The sequence below is a fragment of the Argiope bruennichi genome, chromosome 3 (genome assembly GCF_947563725.1).
Source record: "Argiope bruennichi chromosome 3, qqArgBrue1.1, whole genome shotgun sequence".
Classification (NCBI taxonomy): domain Eukaryota; kingdom Metazoa; phylum Arthropoda; class Arachnida; order Araneae; family Araneidae; genus Argiope; species Argiope bruennichi.
This window is the reverse complement of record NC_079153.1, coordinates 67558485-67583905: the sequence shown is the minus strand read 5'-3', so window position 1 is coordinate 67583905 and position 25421 is coordinate 67558485. Positions and strand designations below refer to the sequence as shown.

The 25421-nt window shown below is 27.7% G+C and overlaps 1 protein-coding gene across 1 annotated transcript; it reads left to right on the top strand.

Annotated features, from left to right (window-relative positions):
* Window positions 1–13991: 13991 nt before the first annotated feature.
* On the top strand, window positions 13992–20885 carry LOC129963347 (uncharacterized). The gene is made up of 2 exons (XM_056077667.1): window positions 13992–14997; window positions 19406–20885. Exons 1-2 carry the CDS (start codon window positions 14239–14241, stop codon window positions 19628–19630), a joined length of 984 nt encoding a protein of 327 aa, XP_055933642.1. The 5' UTR covers window positions 13992–14238; the 3' UTR covers window positions 19631–20885.
* Window positions 20886–25421: the final 4536 nt, after the last annotated feature.

Below are 25421 nucleotides of genomic sequence, written 5' to 3'. Positions count from 1 at the left end.
CTACATCTAGTTATGTTCTTGTGCCCAAATCTTGTCCTAGATGAGCATGTATACTTAGTATTCATTTTTTGATAAATCTCCCTCAAACGGAAGTTCAAAGTAGATAGCTGATGAGGATAGGGACAATCAATGAATATCAAAATCGCTCCAGGTTTCATATGAGGAATTATATTCTACAAGAAAATGAAAAAAGTAATTTCATATATATGATAGAATTATAATAAATTTATTATAATAGAACTTCATAAATTCGGATTTTTTTTCTCTGGTTTTTCACCTACCTCTGGTTCCTCTGATTCATCATTAATGTACATTAAATTGTAGTTTTTATTTATTTTGATTTATTTGGAGTCGAAACGAAGTCCAATTGAAGTCGTCTTTATTTCTGAATTATTTTTATATTTTTAATGTAGCATAATTAAAAAACTTAATCTAATGTCCTTACTACAACTCTTCATAATCAGCTTTTCAAGTTCAAATAACAGTTGAATCAGATCACCTTCACCCTCCAGCTCCTTATCCCGCGATTTCCGCGGGTTGGCAATGAGTCCATTTTCTGTTGCATCCCGCGGTTTTCTCGGTTTAGAGTATTTATTTTTACGATTACCAATTTTAATTATATCATATTATTATCGTGTATCATATAGTATTAGTTCACTTTCTTTGAAAAATATTTGAACTTATTTGCGAACATCGCATCTAAATAGTGATTTTAAAGAATTACTCAGCCAGAGGCTTAAATCACCGAAAGCTACTATTCACCAAACGTTCTTAATATTTATTTATTACATTAGTACTACAAATTTTATTCACAAATGCCGATTGCAAGAAAGGTTTTCTATGTTTGAGCAATTTATATTACTTTTAACCATCAGTAAATAGTCGCTATAGCCGATAGAAGATACATTAAAATAAAACTGGGATTTAAAAAAATAAATAGGAGTAGAGTAATTTAAAGTGTAAAAAACACATAATTTTGATGAATTTTTCAATAACTTAATTTTTAATTAAATTATGCACTTTGAAATACTGGCAATATTTTCCCTCACACTTAGCATATAAGTGCAAAATTTGATGGAATTCTGATTAATTGTTTCGGAGGAAATGTGGAACATATATACACAGCCACAAAGACTCATTTACATTGCGCTTAAAATATCATATAATGTTAAGATGATGATGGCTATCTAATTAAAATCCATAATCCCATTTTTACTCATGACGTATTTTAAACTATAATTAAATAAATTTTGCAGGTATGATATAATAGAAAATCAATATAATAAATTTAATCGTCATAAGAATAGGACCCGTTAGATTCACTAGACACCAATAAGCCAACTAAATGAGATGGCTCTGGCTGTTTTTGGAGCCCTTTCTTTTTTAAATGGTATTTTAAGTAATATGTATGTATTCTTTTTTCAGAATTTCGACCTTTCATCAAATATCTAATACTCTTGTAATTACACAACCAATAATAATAACAATATTTTGCTTCACTTCCTGGTTAATGTTATAAATATCATAATATCGTGCTGCCGTTTTTTCGCTATAACTTGAGAAAATATTACTGTATAAAATTGAATTTTACACCGTTTTAAGATTTTGTAAATATCTTTTAATAATACCAATTTAATTAGCGTGCAAATTTTTCCTAAATTTTAGAATTTTTTTTTTTTAAATTTCCAACAATAGATTATATTATTACCCTGGAGTTCAAACCATTTTTATTGTTTCATCAAATATTTAATTATTCAATATAATGGATTCAGTTAAATTTATGTATGTGTAGTTTAAAAGAAGAATAAAAGAAAAAGAACTTATACTCTATTTAAAGGTGAGACGGACATTTACGTTTTTAATAGCCTTTGATGTCATGAGTTTGGTCTCCATCAGAAAGGTTCAGGTACATTATAAACATAACAATAAACAATTATAATAAGATGGCTTTAATGTCTGACAATTTGAGGAATAATGGACATGAAAATATATATAAAGGATTTAAATGAAATTAAATTTAAACAATATCCCTAGCTGGTTCGACAAAGGTGATTAAAAAATAAGTTTAAAATGTAATGCGTAATCAAAATTAAACCTAATATTCAATAATAAATAACACACTATTTAATAAATTTGTTGTGAAAATTGTTCTGTATTATAGGGAATAATTCTTTTTTCTAATTAAATAATGCTCTCAAAATTATTCTGCTCATTATAATGAAAACAATATAATAACTAAAATAAATGAAGTGTATTCTAGATTTCCTAAGAGCTTTGATTATTCTCATTTTCTTAATAAACAATTCTTTAAATTAAGTCTGTTCACTTTTATGAAAGTTTCCGCTTTTTTTTTTTAAATCTTATTTATGTTCATAGTCTCAGTGCTTTGAGCATTAATAAAATATTAAGAAACTCCAGTAGAAAATAGAAGAATACATAATGGAATGAAACTTCTTATATAACAGCAACAATGGAAGTACATTGATTCGCACTTTTATGAAAGTTTCCGCTTTTTTTTTTTTTAAATCTTATTTATGTTCATAGTCTCAGTGCTTTGAGCATTAATAAAATATTAAGAAACTCCAGTAGAAAATAGAAGAATACATAATGGAATGAAACTTCTTATATAACAGCAACAATGGAAGTACATTGATTCGAGGCTGATGGGCTGCAATCAAAATTTAATTTCTTCAAAAACACAATTTAAGAAAAATGGTGTCTAAGAGTGAACACAGAAAATAAGAAAGAATAAAATAGTACAAAATATATATTACTATATGTTAATAGTACATTTAATTAATTCTAATAAATAATTAAAAATTAATAAATAATTAAAAATTTATAAATAAATAAAATGTTAATATAAAAATAAAATATAATTATATATAGCATAAAAAAATCAACACATAATTTTAATTAAGAAATTGCACACATAATTTTAAGTAACACAATTTTCTATAATAAAAAATTTAAATATGCAGGAAAGTATTAAAAAAATCATTATAATGTCGATCGCCCACTATATATTGCTTTTTAAAAACCATGAACATTTTTATAGTGTTTTAAACTGAATACTGTATATAAAAGTAGCCACCTAGAGAATAATGAACTTATTCATTCGCTGAATTGAAGGTACGAACGCGCTATAATACCTTTACGAACAAGCAGACGGCGAATAAATAATAATAATAAAAACTGCAAATATAAATGATGATTTAATAATATCTTAATTAGCAATCCAAGGGGTCAATGAAAAACTTAAATTAAAAAAATAATTCAAATGAATAAATAAATAGAATTAGCTAAATTCATGTTTATAATAGAATAAAGCAAAAATAAATAAATAGTTCTCATAGTTTGTCTCTCATAAAGAAGACTAATATTATTTGATGAAAATATACCGAGAACATGATATTTATTTTTTTAATGACAATAAAACAATATAATAGAGTAAGACCAGTGAAAATGTTCAAGTTATCAAGCGTTATTACTTGAAAATAAACTGAAGAATGCAGATTTTTTAGCATCACATTGATCTTGCCTTTTTATTAAATAGGCTAAGAGCCCTACAATTTTAGAGGAAGAGGAGAAATTTTGTGGTATTTTGAAAATTATTTAGCTTTGTACTTTCATCTAATTATATAGGCCATGCAATCGAACTTTTTCAAATTAAAAGCAAATATTACTTTAAATACTTTTGGAATATTATTCTAGTAACATCTCTAGTTAAATTCTATTTTCATGTTTTATGTTATTCTTTATAATTTAAAAAAATTCACTCAACTTACATGCTTTATATCATGTTATTCTTTATAATTTAAAAAAATTCACTCAACTTACATGCTTTATATCATGTTATTCTTTATAATTTAAAAAATTTCTGATCCTAATATTAAATATTTAGAAAAACTGTCATTTTTTCTATTTTAGATAAAATTATTTTTAAATTTCAGTTATGCATTTTTATGTAATGTGATATACTGAAATAAACTGTTTACAAAGTGACCTGAAATTAAGCATTTTGCTATTTCAATTAGTCAAAATTTGCTATTTAAAACATCTGACAAAAAGATTAAATTAAACTCCATAATAAAATATTTGCTTTTAAAAATTTGTATGAGAAAGCGTACCTTGAGATTTGCAATGCCCAAGAACCCTTAGAAAGCTTAATCCTTCGGTATTTACAAATTCTTAACCTAATAAATAAGTAAATATTCTTTTTAAAAAATCTGAATTAACTCCTTACCTTAAGAGCACTATGTTTATATTCATCTGGTATGGTCGACAGCGCTTTAACGAGAAAGACTACTTCGGTTGTTTTCAGATTAATTTGTAATGCTTGATCAAACAACGCAATTTTTGTTATATCGCTCTTTAAAAATGATACTTTGACATTAATTCTTTTGTATACATTTTCTGCATTACCACATCCTCCATTCCGTAACTTCTCAATAGTAGCTAATACTATATTTTCCCAGCCCTGCATTTTGTCCACAAAAGTAACATTCATGTTAAGCACAAATCCGAGTGTACCCTGTAACGCACTTAAAAATCCAACAAAATCATTACCTGGGCCACTGCCTATAAAAGTGACGTTTAACGTATTTTTAATACGCAAATAAAATATTTCTATTAAGGGTTGACGCCATAGTTCATGTATAATTGCATAAACCATACACGAATGGCATGGTGCGTACTGATGTAAATATCCAATACATGAAGAGATATTATTGTAATCGCACTCTTGCGGCGTTCTTCCATTTTTCATATGTCTGTAGTTGTAAACAAGTGAGCTTAAGGCGTTGTCGACTTGATAGTGTGCAACAGAGTAACGAACTGTAAGTTCACTGACAAGTTCATCGTAGAAACGACTGATCGCTTCCTTTTCATTCTCCACATTGAGATAATTGATCACACTCGTTGAAAAGTTCATAAAAATCTGATTCGAATTCATCACTTGATTTTCAGTTACTGACTCCAATTAAACAATTTTAAAGAAATTCTCACCACAAAATCTATGCACTACTATTAATAGCAGCAAACGATAAATCTTTAAAAAACACTCATACTTCCAGATGGTCTTCATAAAAACATTTTAATAATGTTGAATTGCACGATGATTAGTAATAAATACGTTTATTTCCAGAATCCTAACTTGAAAAGTATAAAAATTCGATAAGAAGGAATTTTCAGTTGCTACTACTTGAGAAGAGAACGTATGCAATATCCAATCAAATCATTCTAAATAAAATAAAAAATAACAGTAACAAATGAATTTCGTGTTCAAGGTTCAGTAGAGTTTCAGTTTCGTTTATTGTTGATAAATCGTAACCAGATTCAACTTTTTCCAGATGCTTACTACCAACTTTGGAAAGATTTATTATGGCTGGAGTCATGCAATAATTCATAATACCTTGCATCATTTTTATCTTTCATTTCAAAAATAATGTATATCTTTAAACGAGTGTTAATGACTGATGGATTTGTGGAAATAGAAAGAGAGCTTGTTAGTTGGGATTATTGGATATAAAAAAACGTCTTTAATTTACCATGATTATTTAATTGCTCTAAATCCCTACATCATTATTTTTATTCAGTACAAATAAAATATAGTTTCTAACTTACTACATTATTACAATTGTTTGTTTTCTATAGTAATTATCCTTTTCTTCAATCTCGTCTACGTTTGAAAAAAAATTAATGGCGATTTCCACTTTATTTAAAGAATAAGATTCTTGAAAAACGAATAAATTAGGGGGAGGGGGGAATTATAAACTAAACATTTCATCGTTAAATATTTCTTTATTCTTTCACGTTAAAATAATTTCTTTTCATTTAGTACTGACAAAAAATAGTTTAAAAGAATATTTGCATTTAACTAACAGTAATATTTGTATTTAACTAACAATATTTGTATTTAATTAATTTTATTAACTTTTCTAAATTTTATTTTAAAATGTCAATATATGTATTGTAGCGTTGATAGAAAATTTGTAGAGATAGATGGAATTACAAAATAAATAAATATAAACCAAAAAAATAATAAACTGTGCAAAAACGTTCAGAAAATAATGCTTGTAATAACAAGAAAGGTAAAATTTCGATATATAATTTGTCGTCTTTTGTTAAAGTATTGAAAGAAGTAAGTAAGAAGAACGAAATATATTTTGGTTAATTTTATATTTCATTCAAAAAAGTTTAATAGGGAACATAGTTAAGAACAAAATAAATATTAATTTCATCGCTTCTTATGCTATACTTCAAAATGCAAACTGAATTGTTTTTACATCAGTTCGATTCAAACTTTTTTTTCTTTCGATTCTTATTTCTTTCTTCTTTTCATAAATCCAGAATAATATTTTAATTCATCAGATGTTGTAAATTTATTTGAGCACACTGGGGGAAGTATTCCTTTCATAAATATTAATTATGAATAATAAACTGCTTGAAAGAATAAATGAATAATAACATGCAAAATTATTCTTTCAAATGTAAAATCTGTACTAATAAACTAGTCATAAATTTAAATCTTCAGTGGTGGATTGGGTTTGAAAATATTAGTTGCCGAGAGAAAATAGGGGCTAAATTACACTTACAATCATTCAGTTTTTAAAATGAACAGATAGTATTTCCAAAAATACATAAATGAAACAAGAGATGTAACTATAATTTCTATAATATTAAATTAATATTATTTTGTCTATCAGTATTTTTCACATAAAAATATGCTTTTTTTAAAAATTTATTTGAATGTGCTCTGAGTTTCGATCAAAAGCTATTATTTCAAATAATTTAACTATTTTTCAAATGATATTCATTCTTCACTCCCAACAACAGCTGAACTGATATGATCACTGTAGCTTTTATCAAATTGCTTATTAATATGGAAGAATAAGAAACGTTTAATTGAAAGTTTTGTGACAATTATTTAGTTCATATTTTATTAATCCAAAGCATAAAGGTATTTTCATCCCGTTTAACATTGTATATATCATATGAAAAGTAAATATAAAAAATAATCATCAATAAGTTGAAATTAATCTGATCTATTTGTAGTCTAAAAATCTGTTATTTATATTACAAATTACAGTACACGCGTATTATATACTATATGTAAAATTTGAATTGAAGAATCGACCATTGTGTTTTATAACGCTTCTTATTCTTTAGAATTCCATTGATATAATCCCAATATTTAGGTTTTGTCAATATTTCTTTGTCCAAGCCATGGTGAAAATAAAACGAAGAACCGAGTAGGTAGGCAGGAAGGACGAAAGAGAAAATGTGAGAACGAACAATTTCTTATGTATAGCAGAAGGAATGTGAAAGAAGTTTAGAAGGAATGTGCAAACCTCAGCAGTTTGATTCCGTGGGAAAATTCTACTCTAGTCCTAACTTCAAGTTGCAATGAAGACGGAGTTTAAGCGATCAGGAAATTATAAGGATTTTTAGACCGTGGCAAATTATTTTGAATGTATGTGTGTGTGTAAACAAAATTTTGCAGATGCATGACCGAAATTAAGAAACTTTTCAAATTTACTTCCATTTATTTTACACGGTGGGCATTTTATGTACAGGGAAGAAGCGAGAAAAGATGCGTCAGCCTGCACTATAGCAAGCTTAAAAAATGCAGAAATTTCTCTCTTTAGTGATTTTACAGTCAGATGTTCACAGGGATTTCTTTATCACATGTAGATCAACTTAGACAAGGAAATCTCTTTTTAAAAGATAACTGGGTGTTAAGGATTTTTATCCCTCAGTTCCCTGTGTGGGAACCCTGGAGTCAGCAAACTTGTTAAGCGCGTGTTAGAAATAATTAACCTTCCATTGGACGCAACTAATCTGTGAGATGAAGTCACATTAATTGAGTACTCATATATACTCAAATACTCATACAAAATATACTCAAATGTAAGTGAAAAGTTCTGTTTAATATGTTTTTTTTTTACATACATTCAAAAATTACATTAAGTGAGTACATTGATCTCTTAGATGAATTGCGCCCGATCGTGTTAGGATTTGCATTGCGCCCGACGGAAGGTTAAATAAAAATTGGGAATTGGATCAGGAAATAAGACAACCTTTTAGAATGAAATTAACATGGGCTAATTTAAGATAAAAATCAGGAAACTAATTAGAGAATTAATTTAATTAAATTAAGAGATATCATTACATACAGATATGAACAGGATGCCCTTGAATACAAATTTTAAGGGAATGTATTAAGAAGCATTTTTTATATAGCACCGTGGCATCGAAAATGATGTATATTATGTAAGAAATATAAGAAAGTTCTTACATAATATTGTAACAAGTGCTGCTCAAATATGTCACCATTAACATAGATACAAGCTTGGTAGCATCTAGCATATGATTGGCGTTCTCTCTCTAAGAGGCCTGGCATGTCACGCAATGTGCAATAAAGTCCTTACCAAACTCACCTGAAAGCGGGAAGATTATGAACAGTCCGGCGGAAATTGTCACTGATAGAACAAATCAGATAGGTACTACAGAGACTTTAATATTCTTTACATCTTATAACTTTAAAAAATATCAATAAAATTTAATAGAAAATTTTCTCATAATAAGTAAAACTTTAAAAACTACGAAATTTAGAATTCCAACAGAATTTTGAAAGGATAAAGTACATGAAATAATAAAGTAAAATTCGGAATAACAAACATGTAAAGATTTGAGATAAAAAAAAAAAGACGAAAAAAAAAGGGAAAATATGAGTAAATATAAAATACAACAAACCATAAGAGTAAAGATTAAGGTATAGTACAGATAAAAGATATTTAAACTAATATTAATTTTAAAAAGTGGTATCAAAACATAAGACCTAAAATTCTTAATATGCAAGTACTGTACTCCTTAAGTAATATTATGAAAAAGTGTTTTCAATTTATTTTAAACAATCGGAATTTAGGACTGCATAATCATTTAGAATTCGTAATTATTTCAGAATTACGTTTATTAGCCCAAGCAAACTAAAATACAATTCATTTAAAACATTTCTCCATTTCAAAATATAATTTTTGAGGTTAAAAAGAGTTAGCTATTAGGCAGTAATGAAAATAGACACTCTGTTTATAAGTGTATCCGTATATAAGTACTTTTTCTTCATTGGATTTTTGTGAGCGAATTATTAAACTTCATAAAGTTGAGATTCTAAACATTATTTCGCAAAAAGCAAATAAAGAACAAAAATGCAGTACTAATTGTAAACTTTTAGTTCACATTTCATCTCTTTTATTACTGAATGGCTCTAAGGTTTATCAAATATACAAAAGCAACATGAATAAGATTCCTGAAAGCTCCATTTTATTGAAAGAAAAGTTAAATGAGAAATTTATTAAGAAAAAGTAAAGAGAAATATAGTTTATCTATTATGAGACAGTTCTTAAAATTTTCACAAAATTAAATTCATCTGATCAATAAATAGAATCTAGTACTATTTCTTTTGTATATCTTCAAATGCAAAGCAAAAAAAAAAATTAAAAAAAAAATCCGTTTTTTTTTCCCCCAAAAACCAACGTAGACAATAAATATTTCATAGCTCTTATTATTTAAACTGACAGGTTTAAAAGCAGCAAACAGACGATAAAATACTCTGCTTTCCACTGGAAATGCAAACCTTCCCGCATTCCTTTCCGGGGGGAGATAGGAGGGGCAATTTCCAGCTGGCCACAGATGAGTCATGGGTTAGAGGAAATGCTTCCAACTCCGAAGTCTGCTCATGGCTACTATTTTTTTTTTTTTTTTAATTCTCTTACTCTCAAATTGGAACATAAATGTGGGATTTAAATTTCATGCGCCGGTTTCTGCTTAAAATATTGAATGTCAAAAATATAATCGATAGATTAAATTTATTTTTTAAAAGTAGTCATCTAAAGATTTCCTCAAAACAAATTTCAGTATATCTAGAATTTGAACAACTGTATTTGTCAAGAGAATGAAAGTGAAGACAAGAGTTCGAGTGATTAAGAAATCATTTTAAGAGCTTAGCTATATATAACATATATATATATATATATATATATATATATATATATAGTTTTGCAGATCCGTGCCCGAAAAGAATTTGCACTTCAATTTTTTTTGCCCCACAGGAGGATATAATTTAGTATACATATAAACAAAAAGCGGAATCCGTTCATTCGCATCAAAACACGTTGCGAAGTGCTTTAAAGCTTTTACTAAGAGATTCTCACAAGGATTACGTTGTCGCTTGCCGATTTAGAAAAGGGAAACTTGGGTATCTTTGAAAAGTGCGTGTGGGCGTTAGAGTCTTTTATCACTTTTCTCTGAGCATGAGAACTTGAAGTAATTGCAATTTCTTAGAATGTATGTTATGTTAGAAATAATTAAATAAAAAGTTATTTGGATCAAGAAATAAAATAAAGTACCTTGAGCTAATTTAGGATAAAAGATAGGAAATTAAATAAGGTATAAATTAGATTAAGGATAATTATATATATATGTATATATGCAAGTCTATTAAAGACTTTCTTTACTTTATTTTCCTAATTGCCAAATAAGTAAATTTGTAAAAAAATACGAATTCTATAATTGATAAAATATTAAGATCATATTAGCGTTTTTATTAAGTACTAGCCGCCTTTGGCGACCAGCCGGTTCGCCAATCTTAATGCTCGTTAAAATTTTAATAATTAAATATTTTATGTAATTCCTACTTTAATAGCTTCTTCATCAAATATTTTAAAGCTTCAAATTTTAATAGTCATGTAATTCACTCATAATAATATAAAGTCTTTCAGCCATAACATAATATGTATCTCTCTAATTTTCTGTTAGTTCCGGTAGAATTTATGCTTAAAATTAAAATGGAAATGACTAAACTGCAATTAATATAATAATATTTTTTACTGAAACAACGTATTTTTTTTAATAATATGATTACTGATAGTAGAGTCACTGAGCGTTTAAACTTTATGGGCACTAAAGAATATCTTTCTTAAGTTATGTAATATCTCAAGAATTTGTCAACAAAATTTTCTCAGATTCATCATGAACAGATCGATTTATTAAAAATGTTTAATTTTAAATGCATCAAACTTTAAGAAAATAAAATGAATCGTTTAAAATAATCAGTCTAAAACAGGTTTAAAAAAACTGCTTAAAAAACGATGTACTTAAAACTATTAAGCATATACAAAAAAATATATAACTAACATAAATACAATTTAATTACAAAAGCATGCGATTAACTTAAAAATAATTTAAATATGAAAACATGTTTAAAAAATCTACTTAAAAAACGATGTGCTTAAAACTATAAGCATATACAAAAAAATATATAACTAACATAAATACAATTTAATTACAAAAGCATGCAACTAACCTAAAAATAATTTAAATAATTGAAAACAGGTTTAAAAAATCTACTTAAAAAATGATGTACTTAAAACTATAAGCATATACAAAAAATATATAACTAACATAAATACAATTTACTTACAAAAGCATGCAACTAACCAAAAAATAATTTAAATCATCCATTGATAACGGTTGTCATGGCAACAATAAGAATGCGCATGCGTGAATTTTCTTCGCTAGCTCCGGTAACGCAAATGCGTGAATTTTTCTACGCCAGTTGGGGTAACGCTATGCAGATTATACATTTTTAATTTCCTTTATTCTGTGTTATTTTAATTCAAAAGTACATCAGAATAAATCTGAAACATGGATTAATTAACAATGTTTAATTTTAAATGCATAAAACATTAAGAAAATAAACAGAATCGTTTGAAATAATCCGCCGAAAAATGTTAACCCTAGCCTCATTGCTGTTGGGAGAAAAAAAAAATTGAAGCCTTACTCATTTGGCGGTGGGGAAAATGGAAGATTTTTTTGGCGGAAAAGTTGGCGGTGGGGAAAATGGATGATTTTTTGGCGGGAAAGTTAGTTTTTAATTAATAATTAAAATTCTAATAAAAATTTCAAAAAAAGGGACCCCAGGTGCACATTCCCGACCTCTAAGGTATACATGTACCAAATTTGATAGCTGTATGTCAAATGACCTGGCCTGTAGAGCGCCAACACACACACACACACACACACATTGAGCTTTATTATAAGTATAGATAAATAGCCAGTCCCTTATATTTTATTATATTCACTTAGCTATTAGAATATTTAAAAAAACAAACATATGTTTTCATAATATTGAGTACAAACGTGGATGCAAGGTAATGTGGAATCAAGATAAATAAAACTAAATACACATTTACAAAATTATAAAAATAAGAAACACTAACCTGAAATAAATCTTTAATATTGAGTACAAGCATGAGTGCCAGTCAGCCTGGAGTCAAGATAAATAGAAATAAATACACATACATAAAGTTAGCGAAAAAAAATATTAATGTAAAATAAATCATTAACATGTTAAAAAAATTTCTGAAATATGAAACTAAGTTGATTTTCTTTAGGGGCAAATCATTAACATGTTAAAAAAAAAAGGGTTTTATAATAAAAATTGCATAGGGCTTCAAATACCTAAATCCACCAATGGATGCAACAATGTAAAAAATGATGAGGTAAAAATATTTGTTAGGAGCAGAGAGAAATTGGGAAACAAATCCGTTCTACGCCATTAAGATTGCATTATTTCAATCTTCGTTGCTGTTATGTTTCATCACTCGCTAAGATGCACACATTTAAATATTTGACGACTTAGAAAAGGATTTTTTTTATACAATTCTATATTACATTTCCAACTGATGGTGTTAATTTTTCAGGAATATGTTTAATTAAAATGTTGAATTTGTATTTGTTTTGTTAAATATAAAAAAAAGGGTCCACTATTTCTAAATAGAAACATCTTAATAATATATGTACTATAGAGCAGAGTACCATTTACGGTTTCTATGGCGCCAGAACTTTCAACAAATAATTCTAAATGCAATCGCCCCATTCTAAATTTATTATGTGGTTCAGTGTTTTTAATTATCTATGATCTAACATCTAATTTCTAAATCTCAGTGATGACTCTCAGTGGATGACATTTATTGACGAACACGAAAACACACACGCACACAAAGATATTCACCATTACATCTCTAATTAGATATTACAAATCTGAATAACTAAGAATGAAAAATAAATAAATAAATAAAATGTATCAAGGTTCTAGAGACAGCGCATGTGCCGGTTTTCATGGTAACCACGGCTGGGAAAGGAAAAAGGCATCTGTATGACAGAGCACCGTTGAAATAATTTTGAGGGCCATTTTTCTAAAATTAAAACCTGAAATTCTTGTAAACTACTCGAGTTATTATTTTCTTTAAAAAGTAACTCGATTAGTTAGAAGAATTCGGTAACAAAATTCGGTAATTTCAAGAAAATATATTTGGTCTGCAGAGAACTTTAATATAATTTTAATAAAGTGCTTAATTTAAAAACAAAAACAAATTAATTCTTTTTGGCAAAAGGAAAGAAAATTTCAAATCCATGCACTTTACAGAAGTTTTTTTTATATATATAAATTTACGGGTTTTACTAATTAAATAGTGAAATTATTAAAAATATCCCTAGCCAAATTTTTTCATTGAAATTTGCTATATAAAAAATGTATGCATTCGTTTAAATTCTGATAAATTGTTTACTAGAACTTATATAAAAAATAAAAATCATTAAGATTTTTGTTTCAGTTGTCTTTTTCTTTTTATTATTCTGCCATCAAATAATTTATTTTTATATATATATATTCACTACACGTAGTTTGATACGGTATACATTTTAAGTCATATTAATCATTGATTATTATTGCATTACAGATGTTTAAACTATTGTTGAAATATCAGGACGAAACATTGATTTGGCGAAAACAATCTGTCATATTTCTTCCGAGTTAGCGTTTAGCGCGAGCATGAGTAGACCTTGGCAACCTTAAGGTAAACATTTTCGCCAAGCTGCTAGACATTATTTCTCCATAAGGCGGGAAAATGCCTGTTCTGAACCGCCATTTATTAGCCGCTCGATTTTTTTTCTTTGTGATCATAGGTTTCGCATTCGAATTCGCTTCTAAATGTAGAAGTAGAAGAGAATTTAAGGTTTATTTATGTTATCGCGCTGTATCAGCTTTTTTTGTTTTTGTTTTTAATCAAATGATAAAACAGAAGTATGTTGTTATCGCATGTTCGTGTGTGAATGATAAATGAGACATATCATTTGGAATTGTGCGTGTTTATGGAATTGTTTTTCCATTAATAAATGGCCAGCTTAGAAGAATCGCTTATAGCAAGCGCAATCGAAGCCATGAATATTGAGGATTATTGGCCAACTTTTGATAGCACTGAAGATTTAGACGACGATGATGATAGTGAATATTCTATAATACTTTATTTTTATGAAGAACTTCTCAGTCATTTAATTCAACGTCACAAGGTTCAAGATGGTGATTTGCAACAGGCAATTAAGCACCTTGTTTATAATTATGGTCATGTTGCAAATGGAAAAACACCTATGGAACTGGACTACAATTATTTAAGTAACTGTTTAGGGTATTTACATAGATACGCAGCATGTCATACTGCATTAGTTCTTAGTATTATGATTAGAATATTTCACAAGTGTCCACCACCTGCTGTTAGAAGAATATTAGCGTTGAAAAATCAGTTGAACGTTGTGTGTATAGGTGGCGGTCCTAGTAATGACTTGGTTGGTTTCTTAAGTGCTATATATGGCAAACATTTTGGTCTGTTGGATTTGGATATTACAGTTGTTGATAAAATGTCCGGCTGGGAACTTATTTTTCAAGAAACTATTCGAAGACTGAGACTTGGAGAATGTGGTAATGTCAGCAAAATATTTAAAGACATAAATGTAAAAACCTCTTTTTTGCAAGGAGATTTTAAATTTCCATCAACATGGAATAACGAATTGAAGGTGAAGCTGGCTAATGCAGATATAATGCTTCTAACTAAAGTTCTGTCTGTGGTTCCTGATGCAGATAAATTGGTCATTTTAAAGGTAATACTACAATTTCTTTAATTTTTTTAATAAGTACATTTTAAAATTGATATAATTGTAATTTATATTCACGTATTAATTGATGGCAAGTTTTTATTAATTATTTGGCTATTAATTGTATCAATAATGAAAAAAAAAAAGATTGCAATTGCTTATTTTACCTAAGAATTGCGAATAAGATGGATACGTAATAATATGTTTTTATCATTAAAATTTGTCTTCTTTTTTTTATTAGCATAGCTTTTAGTATAAAGAAGCAGATTTTGTGACAGAAAGCTGAGATAAGTATCTACTATTCTGCCAATTCGGATACAGAAAGAATCCACTAAAAGAATTTGCTTTAGAAACAAATAGTTTTAAGCATAATTGTATTAAACGGAATTTTGAAATTTCATTCGTTGATGAAATCGGTTCAGATCATTACATCGTGAGATTTCCGTGGTTTCTGTCATGTATAGTTTGCATTTGAGTTAAAATAATTTTTAAATATTTTCCATATCAACACATTTTTATATATATCCTTTGTATAAAATGTATGTTTCTGTTTACACTTTTCTAAAAGGGGAATGGTGACTATTCTCAACCATTGCCCTTTTAAAAAATTTCGCAATTTTTTTTCCTTTGTAAGTTTATTTATATGTGTTCCAAATCTAGCAAATTGAATATAGCATTTAAACTTTTTTTTTTAATTCAGTCTCGCGAAATTATTATTATTTTACACTGAGTAATATCTTAGGTTAAAATAAAATCTTCGTATCATTTTCTTCATAGCGAAAACAAAGGAAAGAAAAGATATTATTGACACATACTCAAAACTCTTGGATATAGTGCCACATTTATAAAATTGATGATAATTATTGTGGAAGGACATCACAATTTTGATTTCAGTTATTTAACAAGAACATATTTTCCACTCTCCACATGCTGGTGTGGCTTGGAAGTATGATATGAATATGAGTGTCATTCACGTCTTGTGACTATTGCTTATTTTTAATTCGTTACTTTATGACCAACTTTAATAATTTTTTTTTTAATTTTGCCGATGTTCCATTTTGATGGCCCTTTTGTTACTGATTTGTTAATTCTGAATTGTGATCAATCGAATTAAAGCTAATTTGAATCAGCACCTCCTCTGAAAATTTCATTCGTGGAATAATGTTTTGAATTTGAATCCATTGACAGTTTTTTTGCCATGTTTCATTTACTGAGCTAAGGGAGCAATAACTAGAAATTACAGTATGGCCTGTTAAAAGGAACATAAGAATGATTTAGGAACGGATAATTTTGAGTTTAGTTTTGGTTTTGTTATATTAACGTCCCGCTGTGAAGCAAGACTAGGGATATTTTAGGACGAACCTCGTAATTTTGAACCGCGGTCAGATGACGAGGATGATACCTGAGCTGGCACCCCCCCCCCTCTCTACGCCGCACCACACCAGCGGGAGGACGTTCGGTCTGACGGATTTAACGTGCATCAGACCCCCTTACACGACGGTTTTTCGGTGGAATCGGGTCACGAACCTGAAACCCTACGGCTACGGATAATTTTGAAACCTTTATCAGATGGCGAAAGTGACATCTGAATCAGTACTCCCTCTTAACACTTTCTCTCACATCAACTGAAGGATGTTTGGTCCCAATGGTTTCAGCGTGCATCTGACCCTCTTACACAAAAGTTCTTCGGTAACATAGGCTTTCGAATCTGAAAGCATCCCGTGACCTTGCCGCACTCGATACCAGATAATGTTTTTAGCCTGCATCGAATCCTTTATGGAATAGTTCTGGAACTCAAACAAAAGTCAGTTTTATGGTAATTGCGTTAATATCAGAAACCAATCCAAATTGATTTGATTTTCAATATCCATAAAGCAATATGTCTACGTATAAAATATATTAAAAATATACTAGACAATTAGATTTTACTGTTTAGCATTTTTTATTGAATTAAAAATGGAATAACTGAATGGCACATTTTGTTCATTTCTCCTTTTAAAAAGCTCTGCATTTCCTCCAAATCCCATCTATGAGTCACTTTCTAGAATAACCTAATGGATGTATGCGCTTACTGATCCAATATGGCAGTTATGTGCTTCATAGTATAACGAAAAAGACCAAGTAGCATTTTCGGCATCTTCCCTTTCGAAATGTGTGCAAGGTTTATCACAAAACTACGTACCAGATTTCATTCATAAAGTGATTATGTCTTTGAATTATTTCCTTTACTGAATGTAAATTAATAGATGATTAATCCGTGGACGCATTTGGTCCAAAATTTAATACGTATCTATAATTTCGGTTACATTCGCGCATCTGGTTCTTTATATTTCTGAGCTATCTTATTCATTTTCATCAGAATATACAGATTTTATAAAGTATTTTCTTTACCACAAAGAAGACTGGTTATTTACTAAATACTGAACAAAATCCAAATAATAAATAAAGTATAAAATAAGTAAACCAAAGTTCTTATTTTAAAAAATGTAGCTATAGTGGCTTAAATAATATGGTTGCTACTTTGACCATATTTCTTTCTGATTGTATCATTAATTTATTTAAAAGTAAACATTTTAGGTGTAGAAAAAAAAAAAAAAATAGATAGATCTTTCAAAAGCTAATTTCTTCAAAACTTTATATAGAACTTTTTTAAATATTAGTTATATACTAATCCTTAAAAATTAGGGGGACGCAATTAAAATTTTAGAAAATATTAAATTAAGTGATCTCATCATAAAATTTATCCTTTGAAGTAAGGTTTCAAATACTAAAACTGAGACTCATTTCATGACCATAAAAATAATACCATGTAATGAATGTAGATTAAAGCAAACTTTCAAAAAAAATTTGAATGATATAAAAATCCGAATAATTGAATAGATTTCCGAATTTGTTCGTTTATGCTGTGAATCATTAGGAAGGTTTCATAACTTAAAAAAAAAAAAATCTTAATTGAAAACGCTATTTTTATATTCAGAAAAAGATTTATTTTATTTTAGTACTACCATTCCAATTAAATGTTATCTATACTTATAATAAAGCTCAATGTCTGTGTGTGTGTGTGTTTGTGTGTGTGTGTGTGTTGGCGCTCTACAGGTCAGGTCATTTGACATACAGCTATCAAATTTGGTACATGTATACCTTGGAGGTTGGGAATGTGCACCTGGGGTTTCTTTTTTCGAATTTTTAATTAGAATTTTAATTATTAATTAAAAATTAACTTTCCCGCCAAAAAAATCTTCCATTTTCCCCACCGCCAACTTTTCCGCCAAAATAATCTTCCATTTTCCCCACCGCCAACTTTCAGTTATTTTTTTCTCCCAACAGAATTGAGGCTAGGGTTAACATTTAACATTTAACATTTTTAGTTATATACTTTTTTGTATATGCTTATAGTTTTAAGTACATCGTTTTTTAAGTATTTTTTCAAACCTGTTTTCGATCGATTATTCTAAACGATTCATTTTATTTTTTTAGTGTTTGATGCATTTAAAATTAAACATTGTTAATGAATCGATCTGTTCATGATGAATCTGAGAAATTTTTGTTGACAAATTCTTGAGATATTACATAAATTAAGAAAGATATTCTTTAGTGCCCATAAAGTCTAAACGCTCAGTGACTCTATTATCAGTAATCATATTATTAAAAAAAAATACGTTGTTTCAGTAAATAATATTATTATATTAATTGCAGATTAATCATTTACACTTTAATTTAAAGCATAATTTCTACGAGGGGTAACAGAAAATTAGATAGATACATATCAGGCTATGACTGAAGGCCCTTATAATATTATGAGTGAATTATATGACTATCAAAATTTGAAGTTTTAAAATATTTTGCCGAAGAATCTATTAAAGTTGGAATTGCGTAAAATATTTAATGGTAAGACCGGAGTTTAACCTCCTGCTTGGAGCAATTTTTAAAAATCGCCAACAAAGACCTTGCGAAATGTTCAAAAGCAAAGGAGCAGATGTTCAATTATAGTGCATAATAAAGATTGCCAGCTTTGGAGCGTTATCGCAACTTGGCGAAGAAGGGGGTTAAACTCCGGTTCAACCTATTTAATTATTAAAATTTAAATGAACATTAAGATTGGCGAACCGGCTGGTCGCCAAAGGCGGCTAGTATTTAATAAATTATTTATTGAATGTAAAAAAATTACTTTTCGCGTTGTTTAAAAATCGTTTGGTTGCCTAATTTTTCGAAAAGCAACAAGATTTAAAAGTCGTTTGGTACAATTGACATTTTTATCATGTTTAAATGTAAAGTTACAAGCTTTATGACTTTTATATATTATAATATTTAACATTAAATATTTTTCATGCTTTAGAATATTTTCATTCGGAACAACACAAAGTACGTAAACTATTTGTTTTAAAATTATATTTTAATTGAATTTTTTTTTCAGAATATTGTCCTCTCTATGAAGCCAGGAGCCCTTCTCATATTCATTGATTGTCCCTACCCTTCTGCTCAATTTCAAGCTCTTCAGAAATATCTCGACATTATCTATGAAGCATCTAAAGAAAAATTCCAGTTCGATTTTGAAGTTCAAAGATTTGGTTTTCCTAACATCACTTCGAGCAGAGCTGTTGTTAGAGTATGTGCAAAAAAATTTATTTTAGGTGAATAATAAAAAAAAATGGAATCGTCACAAATGGTTACAATATTTTCCCCTCGGAATTGGAGACCTGTGTTCCCTTCCCTTCTTTCGATTTCTGAGTATTTAACAAAATATTGCATGATTTATGCCTCACAGTTAAATATGAAAAATTGAGTACTTATTTTAGACGTCTTCGTTTTGGCGGATTGAAGCAAAAATTTGATTTATGTGTATACGTTTTTTGACAAGACTACATATCAAATTTCATGTATCAAGTTTTTTATGTTATAAAGTGAATTTTTCATGTACACGATATACTTATATCTATATATAGGTATGTCTGTGTGTGTGTAAACATAGTTTAGCAGATGCGTGGCCGAGAAGGAGAAACTTTTAAAACTTTGATTTATTCCATCCTGGGAGGCATAATTTGTACAAAGAAACGATCATAAAGGATGCGTCAGTCTACATAGCAACACAAAAGCAGAAGAGCAAAAGAGAGCGTGATTTTTTGTTTAATGGTTTTTAAAATGATATTTTGATAGGAATTACTTTGACACATATCGATTTAGGTTAGGGAAATTTAGGTATATAAAAGCATTCTGACAACATTAAACATTTGTATCTTTGACTCGGAGAGTGAGAATCTGCTGATTTCAACAATTTTACAGAGCACGTGTATAATTAATTAAATAAAAAGTAGGAATTGGATCAATAACTAAGAGAACATTTTAGAATGAAATTAATATGAACTATATTAATTTGGAAATGAATATATCATTGTGATGATAATATTATGCACCATATTATTCATCTGCTTACGCTTTTGTGTTTATTTTCACTCAGGCAGATCGATTTTGTGCGTTCGGATTTTGTTCAAAATTTGACAGAAATCTGCAAATTTGATCCATATTACAAAGTAGATTTCATCTTTTGGTTCATTAAGGTTTCTGAATTGTTTTGCTCACATATAGGCAGCAGACATTACTCCAAAAATTTGTTTTTCTAACTCGGGAAAATGCACAAGGCGAAGATTTATCAAAATTGCGAGATCGAATTTTCCCCCTGAGTCTTTGCTCTTCCTGTATAATTGGCACAAAGATAAAATTATTATATTTTTAAAAGAAATTGTTTTTCTACTTTAAACAACAATAGAATAAATACATAAATAAAAGAGTTTATTTTTCTCAGTATCATTTGTCTTCTCATTGTAAAAGCAAACTGTTAATGTGATTATTATTTTTCATACCTTATTCATTTGTAAAATTCACAATTATAAATGGAACATAGTATTTATTGGATAGATAATTGATTAATTTTGTCAGAGTTCATTTATCGCACAATGACTTTTAACTATTGGATTTCTGTTATCTTAACTTTGATTATTTCTCCTGCTGCCTCTAATATGTTTAAGTCATTATTGCATTATTTAATAAAGTTGAAAAACAATAAAGAATGAATAAAATGATTTTCATGTAGAAGTACCGTCAATGCCGTTTTATTCTTAAATGCACCGAGTTTTCGAACGTTATCCAAACTGCTGCCATCTATCGGTGAATTAAAAGATTAAATTCTTGTCGATAAGTGTATTATTACAAGTTTAATTTCCTTCCTTTGTTGAAGAAATTATTTGAAACAAGTATATGCTATTTTTATAAAACTGTACATTTATAAGTCTGCCATTCTTAATAACTCAACATAAAAATGGCTTTTAAAATAAATTAAAATATAAAAAGAAAATATCCTTTAAGTAAATGCTCCTTGCTGTATATTTATAGTTTTATTGAAGGAACTTTACTTTTTTTTTTAATTTTCATATTTCATTATTAATGATTTAATATGCGATGAAAACATTATGCAGTATGTAAAACTTATTAAAAAAATTTCGAATATAACTTAGACAACATCCAATTGAAAGGCTAATGATTGCTGTTTAAAAATAAAGTAATAAGTGTAAAGGTGAAAAAAAAATAATAAAATACAATGCTGTTTACTTTTAAGAAAGAAATTAAATATATTTATAAAGGGAATAATTATGTTCGTTATCTAGACTTAAATAGGCGTTTTAGTGGAACAATTTGGTTATTTTTTCAGTGTCTTTAAAATAGTATTTCTGATAATAATCAAGCTGTCTTAAATTAATAATCTTAGTTTTACCTCAAAAAATTTCAAAATTTTATCCGTGTAGACTATAAAAATTTATCAATAGTTTGTATACTATAGAAAATTACTGAATATATTTTCTTCGAATTTTGTTTACAAATATAACGAAGCATAAGATGTCAATAAAATTTTCGTAATAATTAATTCAGTATTTGATTTTTTATCAATTAAAATTATATTTCCATACATAAAAAAGTTGTTTTATCTAAATTGTTGCTGATCTTATTGAATGGAAATTTGACAGATATTCTGAATAATTTTATTTATTTGCTCTTTAAATTGCCATACGCAATATTGTTGTATCATTCGTGGGAATTATTAATTAATTAAGTTTCATTTTTTTGAAAACCTTTTGTGATTTATAATTTTTGTGTTGAAATTTAAAATTTGTTCTTATTTATTTTGTTTTTATTATTTATGTTATTTATTTTTAATGTAAATAGAAGTCATTGTGTTTATGCATATATGTTTACCATATCCTTCTAAACATCTGCCCCGAATTCAGCTAAACTTAGCTGATTTATTTTTTAAAATAAGAGAAAGAATACTGCCAGCTTTTCAAAGTGCAAAAAGTATTAAATATTCAGTTAATTAAAAATTAATCAATTTTTTCACACATTAACTTCGATACAAATTTTTCCAACACGAAATATATTTATACTTTTTTAAAATTCAAAATGTTACCTTTTTAACTATACTAACTTAATTTACGTACAGTTTTTCTTTCATATTTTTATTTATACTGAAAAATTTAATACATAATTGAATAGATGCGATAATTTTTTAATATTTTTAGCTCTCTTTTTTCTTGGTTTTAGAAAAATTCTAAAATTCATTTAACTCTATTGAAATTATTGCTGTTAATACCTTTACCTGCATCTGTGTAGTAAACAAATAATATTGCAATAGAAGTGAAAAAAGAACTTTGAGAAGTGAGAAATTTGGAGTATAATTGAATGATACTTAAAAGAAAGTGCCGATCCATCGCTGAAATTCAAATGAAATCAAAGAAAATAAAACTTTTTCTGGTAATAAAACAGATGTACGGTGACCTAAGAAACTGCAAGATATTTTTAATTCATCAGAACTGTTGAGTAAGTTAAAAATTAAGCAACATTTTTTGGCTTTTAAGGTGCTATCTCTCAGGAATATTATCTTTAAAAAATTTTTTAACGTCATATTAAATTTCAAAATATTTACTTTAAAAAAATCCTTGTTTTGTTCATTAGTTTTATATCCGTACTATTATCTTATTTTAATAAAAATTTCAAAATTAAGTTTGCACGTAATTCTTATTAATATCTTTAATTGTTTAAAATTAAGTATCCAAGAACAAGAATTATTGATCGAATACATCAGCAGAATTCTAGAAGAACATTAAAAGAAATGTTTAAAAATAAATATTTAAAACTGAAAAGACTATTAATTTGTTTCTTATTAATGAAAAAGTAATTGTTTAGTAATTAATTCTCTTAAAATGTTTATTAAAACTTTTCTTATACTTCATGTTTATGAATAAACCAATATTAATAACTCGCGGAGAAAATTACCAATCTATGTTTATTTTTTTAAAATCGTCTGGTTCAATTCGCATTTGATATTCGCATTCTCATTATAAAAAAAACTTCTGACGATAAAATAATTTTGTGTATTCTAATATTTCACACAAAGATAATTTTTACATTAAAAATGTTAGATATAAAAATATTTTAATCTGATATTATGTAAGGACTATTTATGAGGAATATTTTTTTTATAATAAAGGATAATTCTTATGTCTGTGTTTTGGCGCTCAGTAGGTCAGAGTTAGACTTAGAGCTGCCAAATTTGGCAGAAAGGTACTTTGGTGGGCAGGAATCTGCACTTTAAAGCGATATTTTTGAAATTTTTGTAGGAATTTTAATTAATCAAAAATTTAAAGAAATGTTGAAATCCTTCCAAGAGCCGACGAAAATGTTATCGTACAAAAATAAGTTTATCACTATCACAAAATTCAAAAGAATTATACTTTTAAAGATACCTATTTAATTTGAAGCACAGCTTTTTCTATTTTTAGTTAATTTTAAAAACATTTCAAAGTTTATTTTTATATTTCGCTGTTGTAAAGAAACTCGAATCCTTTTCATTCTTACTAAAAAATTGTTCGTTCTGGAATTTTCTTCTATTGACAATGAATGTGTCTAAGATAGAGAAACTTGACCAATTCAAAGCAGATTTGATAAAGGTTTAGAAATAAAGCCCCCCTTGATGAGTAGGCTTTAGTTTAAAGTATGCCTTTAATAGACATTTTTAAATTTTGTTTTATTTGCTATTTAGGCTTAACTTCACTCTTAAGCTATAAAGAAATTTCCTATGATGAAGTGTTTATTGCTCGGCTCAGTACGGCATGATTAGAGACGAAATGATAAAAGAAAGATGAGACGACGTTCCAGACAAGTTGGTAAAGAAAAATTTGTGCCGAATTCTAGTCCAAAATGGATATAGCTTCTCAGCTTTTTGGCTAAGATCAAATTGCCGTGTTCAGACTGCGTATGTAAGACAGCAGTGTCTGTCTTCATATTTGCGTTTAAGAAAAAATCTGTTTGCTGTCAAGAAATCACATGGAAAAACCATTGGTATGTTACAAAACACATTAAGCATGACATTCATACTATGATATACATACTTCAGTATTAAGTAATGGGGTAGATTTATACTTTTTCCGCCACCAAAGGGTTTTCGGAATTGTTAAGTATATCTTTTATTTACAAAGGCAAGTTTTGGCAGAGGCAGAAGAATTTTAGAGAGGTATTTTGTAGTCTCTTGATATGGAAATAGGAAAAATTCGTATTCGGCAAACGAATACAAAAATGACACTCGCACAAAATGTAGTGAATATCTGCATGTATATTTATTACTTAATATTTGTTCATTTAATTATGAATTCTAAATTATTTTTTGATGATGAACAATCACAATGTAAAAGTTAACAATCACAATGTAATGTAAAAATAACAATAATTTTTTAATAATAAATTATTGAGCTGATTTGTCATGATTAAAATTCAAAAATGTATGCATTAAAATCCATCTCGGGATTATCACAACTTGTCGTCATAACATTAAACAAAGATGAACATACTTTGTGAGGATTTTAATATTAGATGAGGATAGATAAATTTTTTTTTTAATTTCTTCCCTTTGGTAAGTAATATCTCTCTATATAAAGACGATTATTTAAAATTTTTTTTTAATATGATTTTACAACTTATACCCTATATTAATAAAATTTGGCTCGCGAATACTTCTCGAGAACAAGAAAGTCAACTTCCCATAGCCCCCCCCTCGAAAAATTACTTAAAATGTAAATTAAACATTAAGAAAATGGTTGGTATATTTTAAATATATTTTCCGAAAATATTATCTCATAAAATGTTTTTTATATTATTAAAATAAAACGCTTATCTTTTTAATGATACCAACTTCATTTTCATACAATTTTTTCTCTAATTTTAATCTTTTATCTAAAGTTGGTTCACTATCTGCAAATATTCCTTTTAAAGTGAATTCACTATCTGTAAATGTGTTTTTTTATTGTGTTGATGAATTATGAAGTTATGAATTCTATTCAAATTATTATATTATTCAAATTATGAATATTAATTATTCAAATTATGAA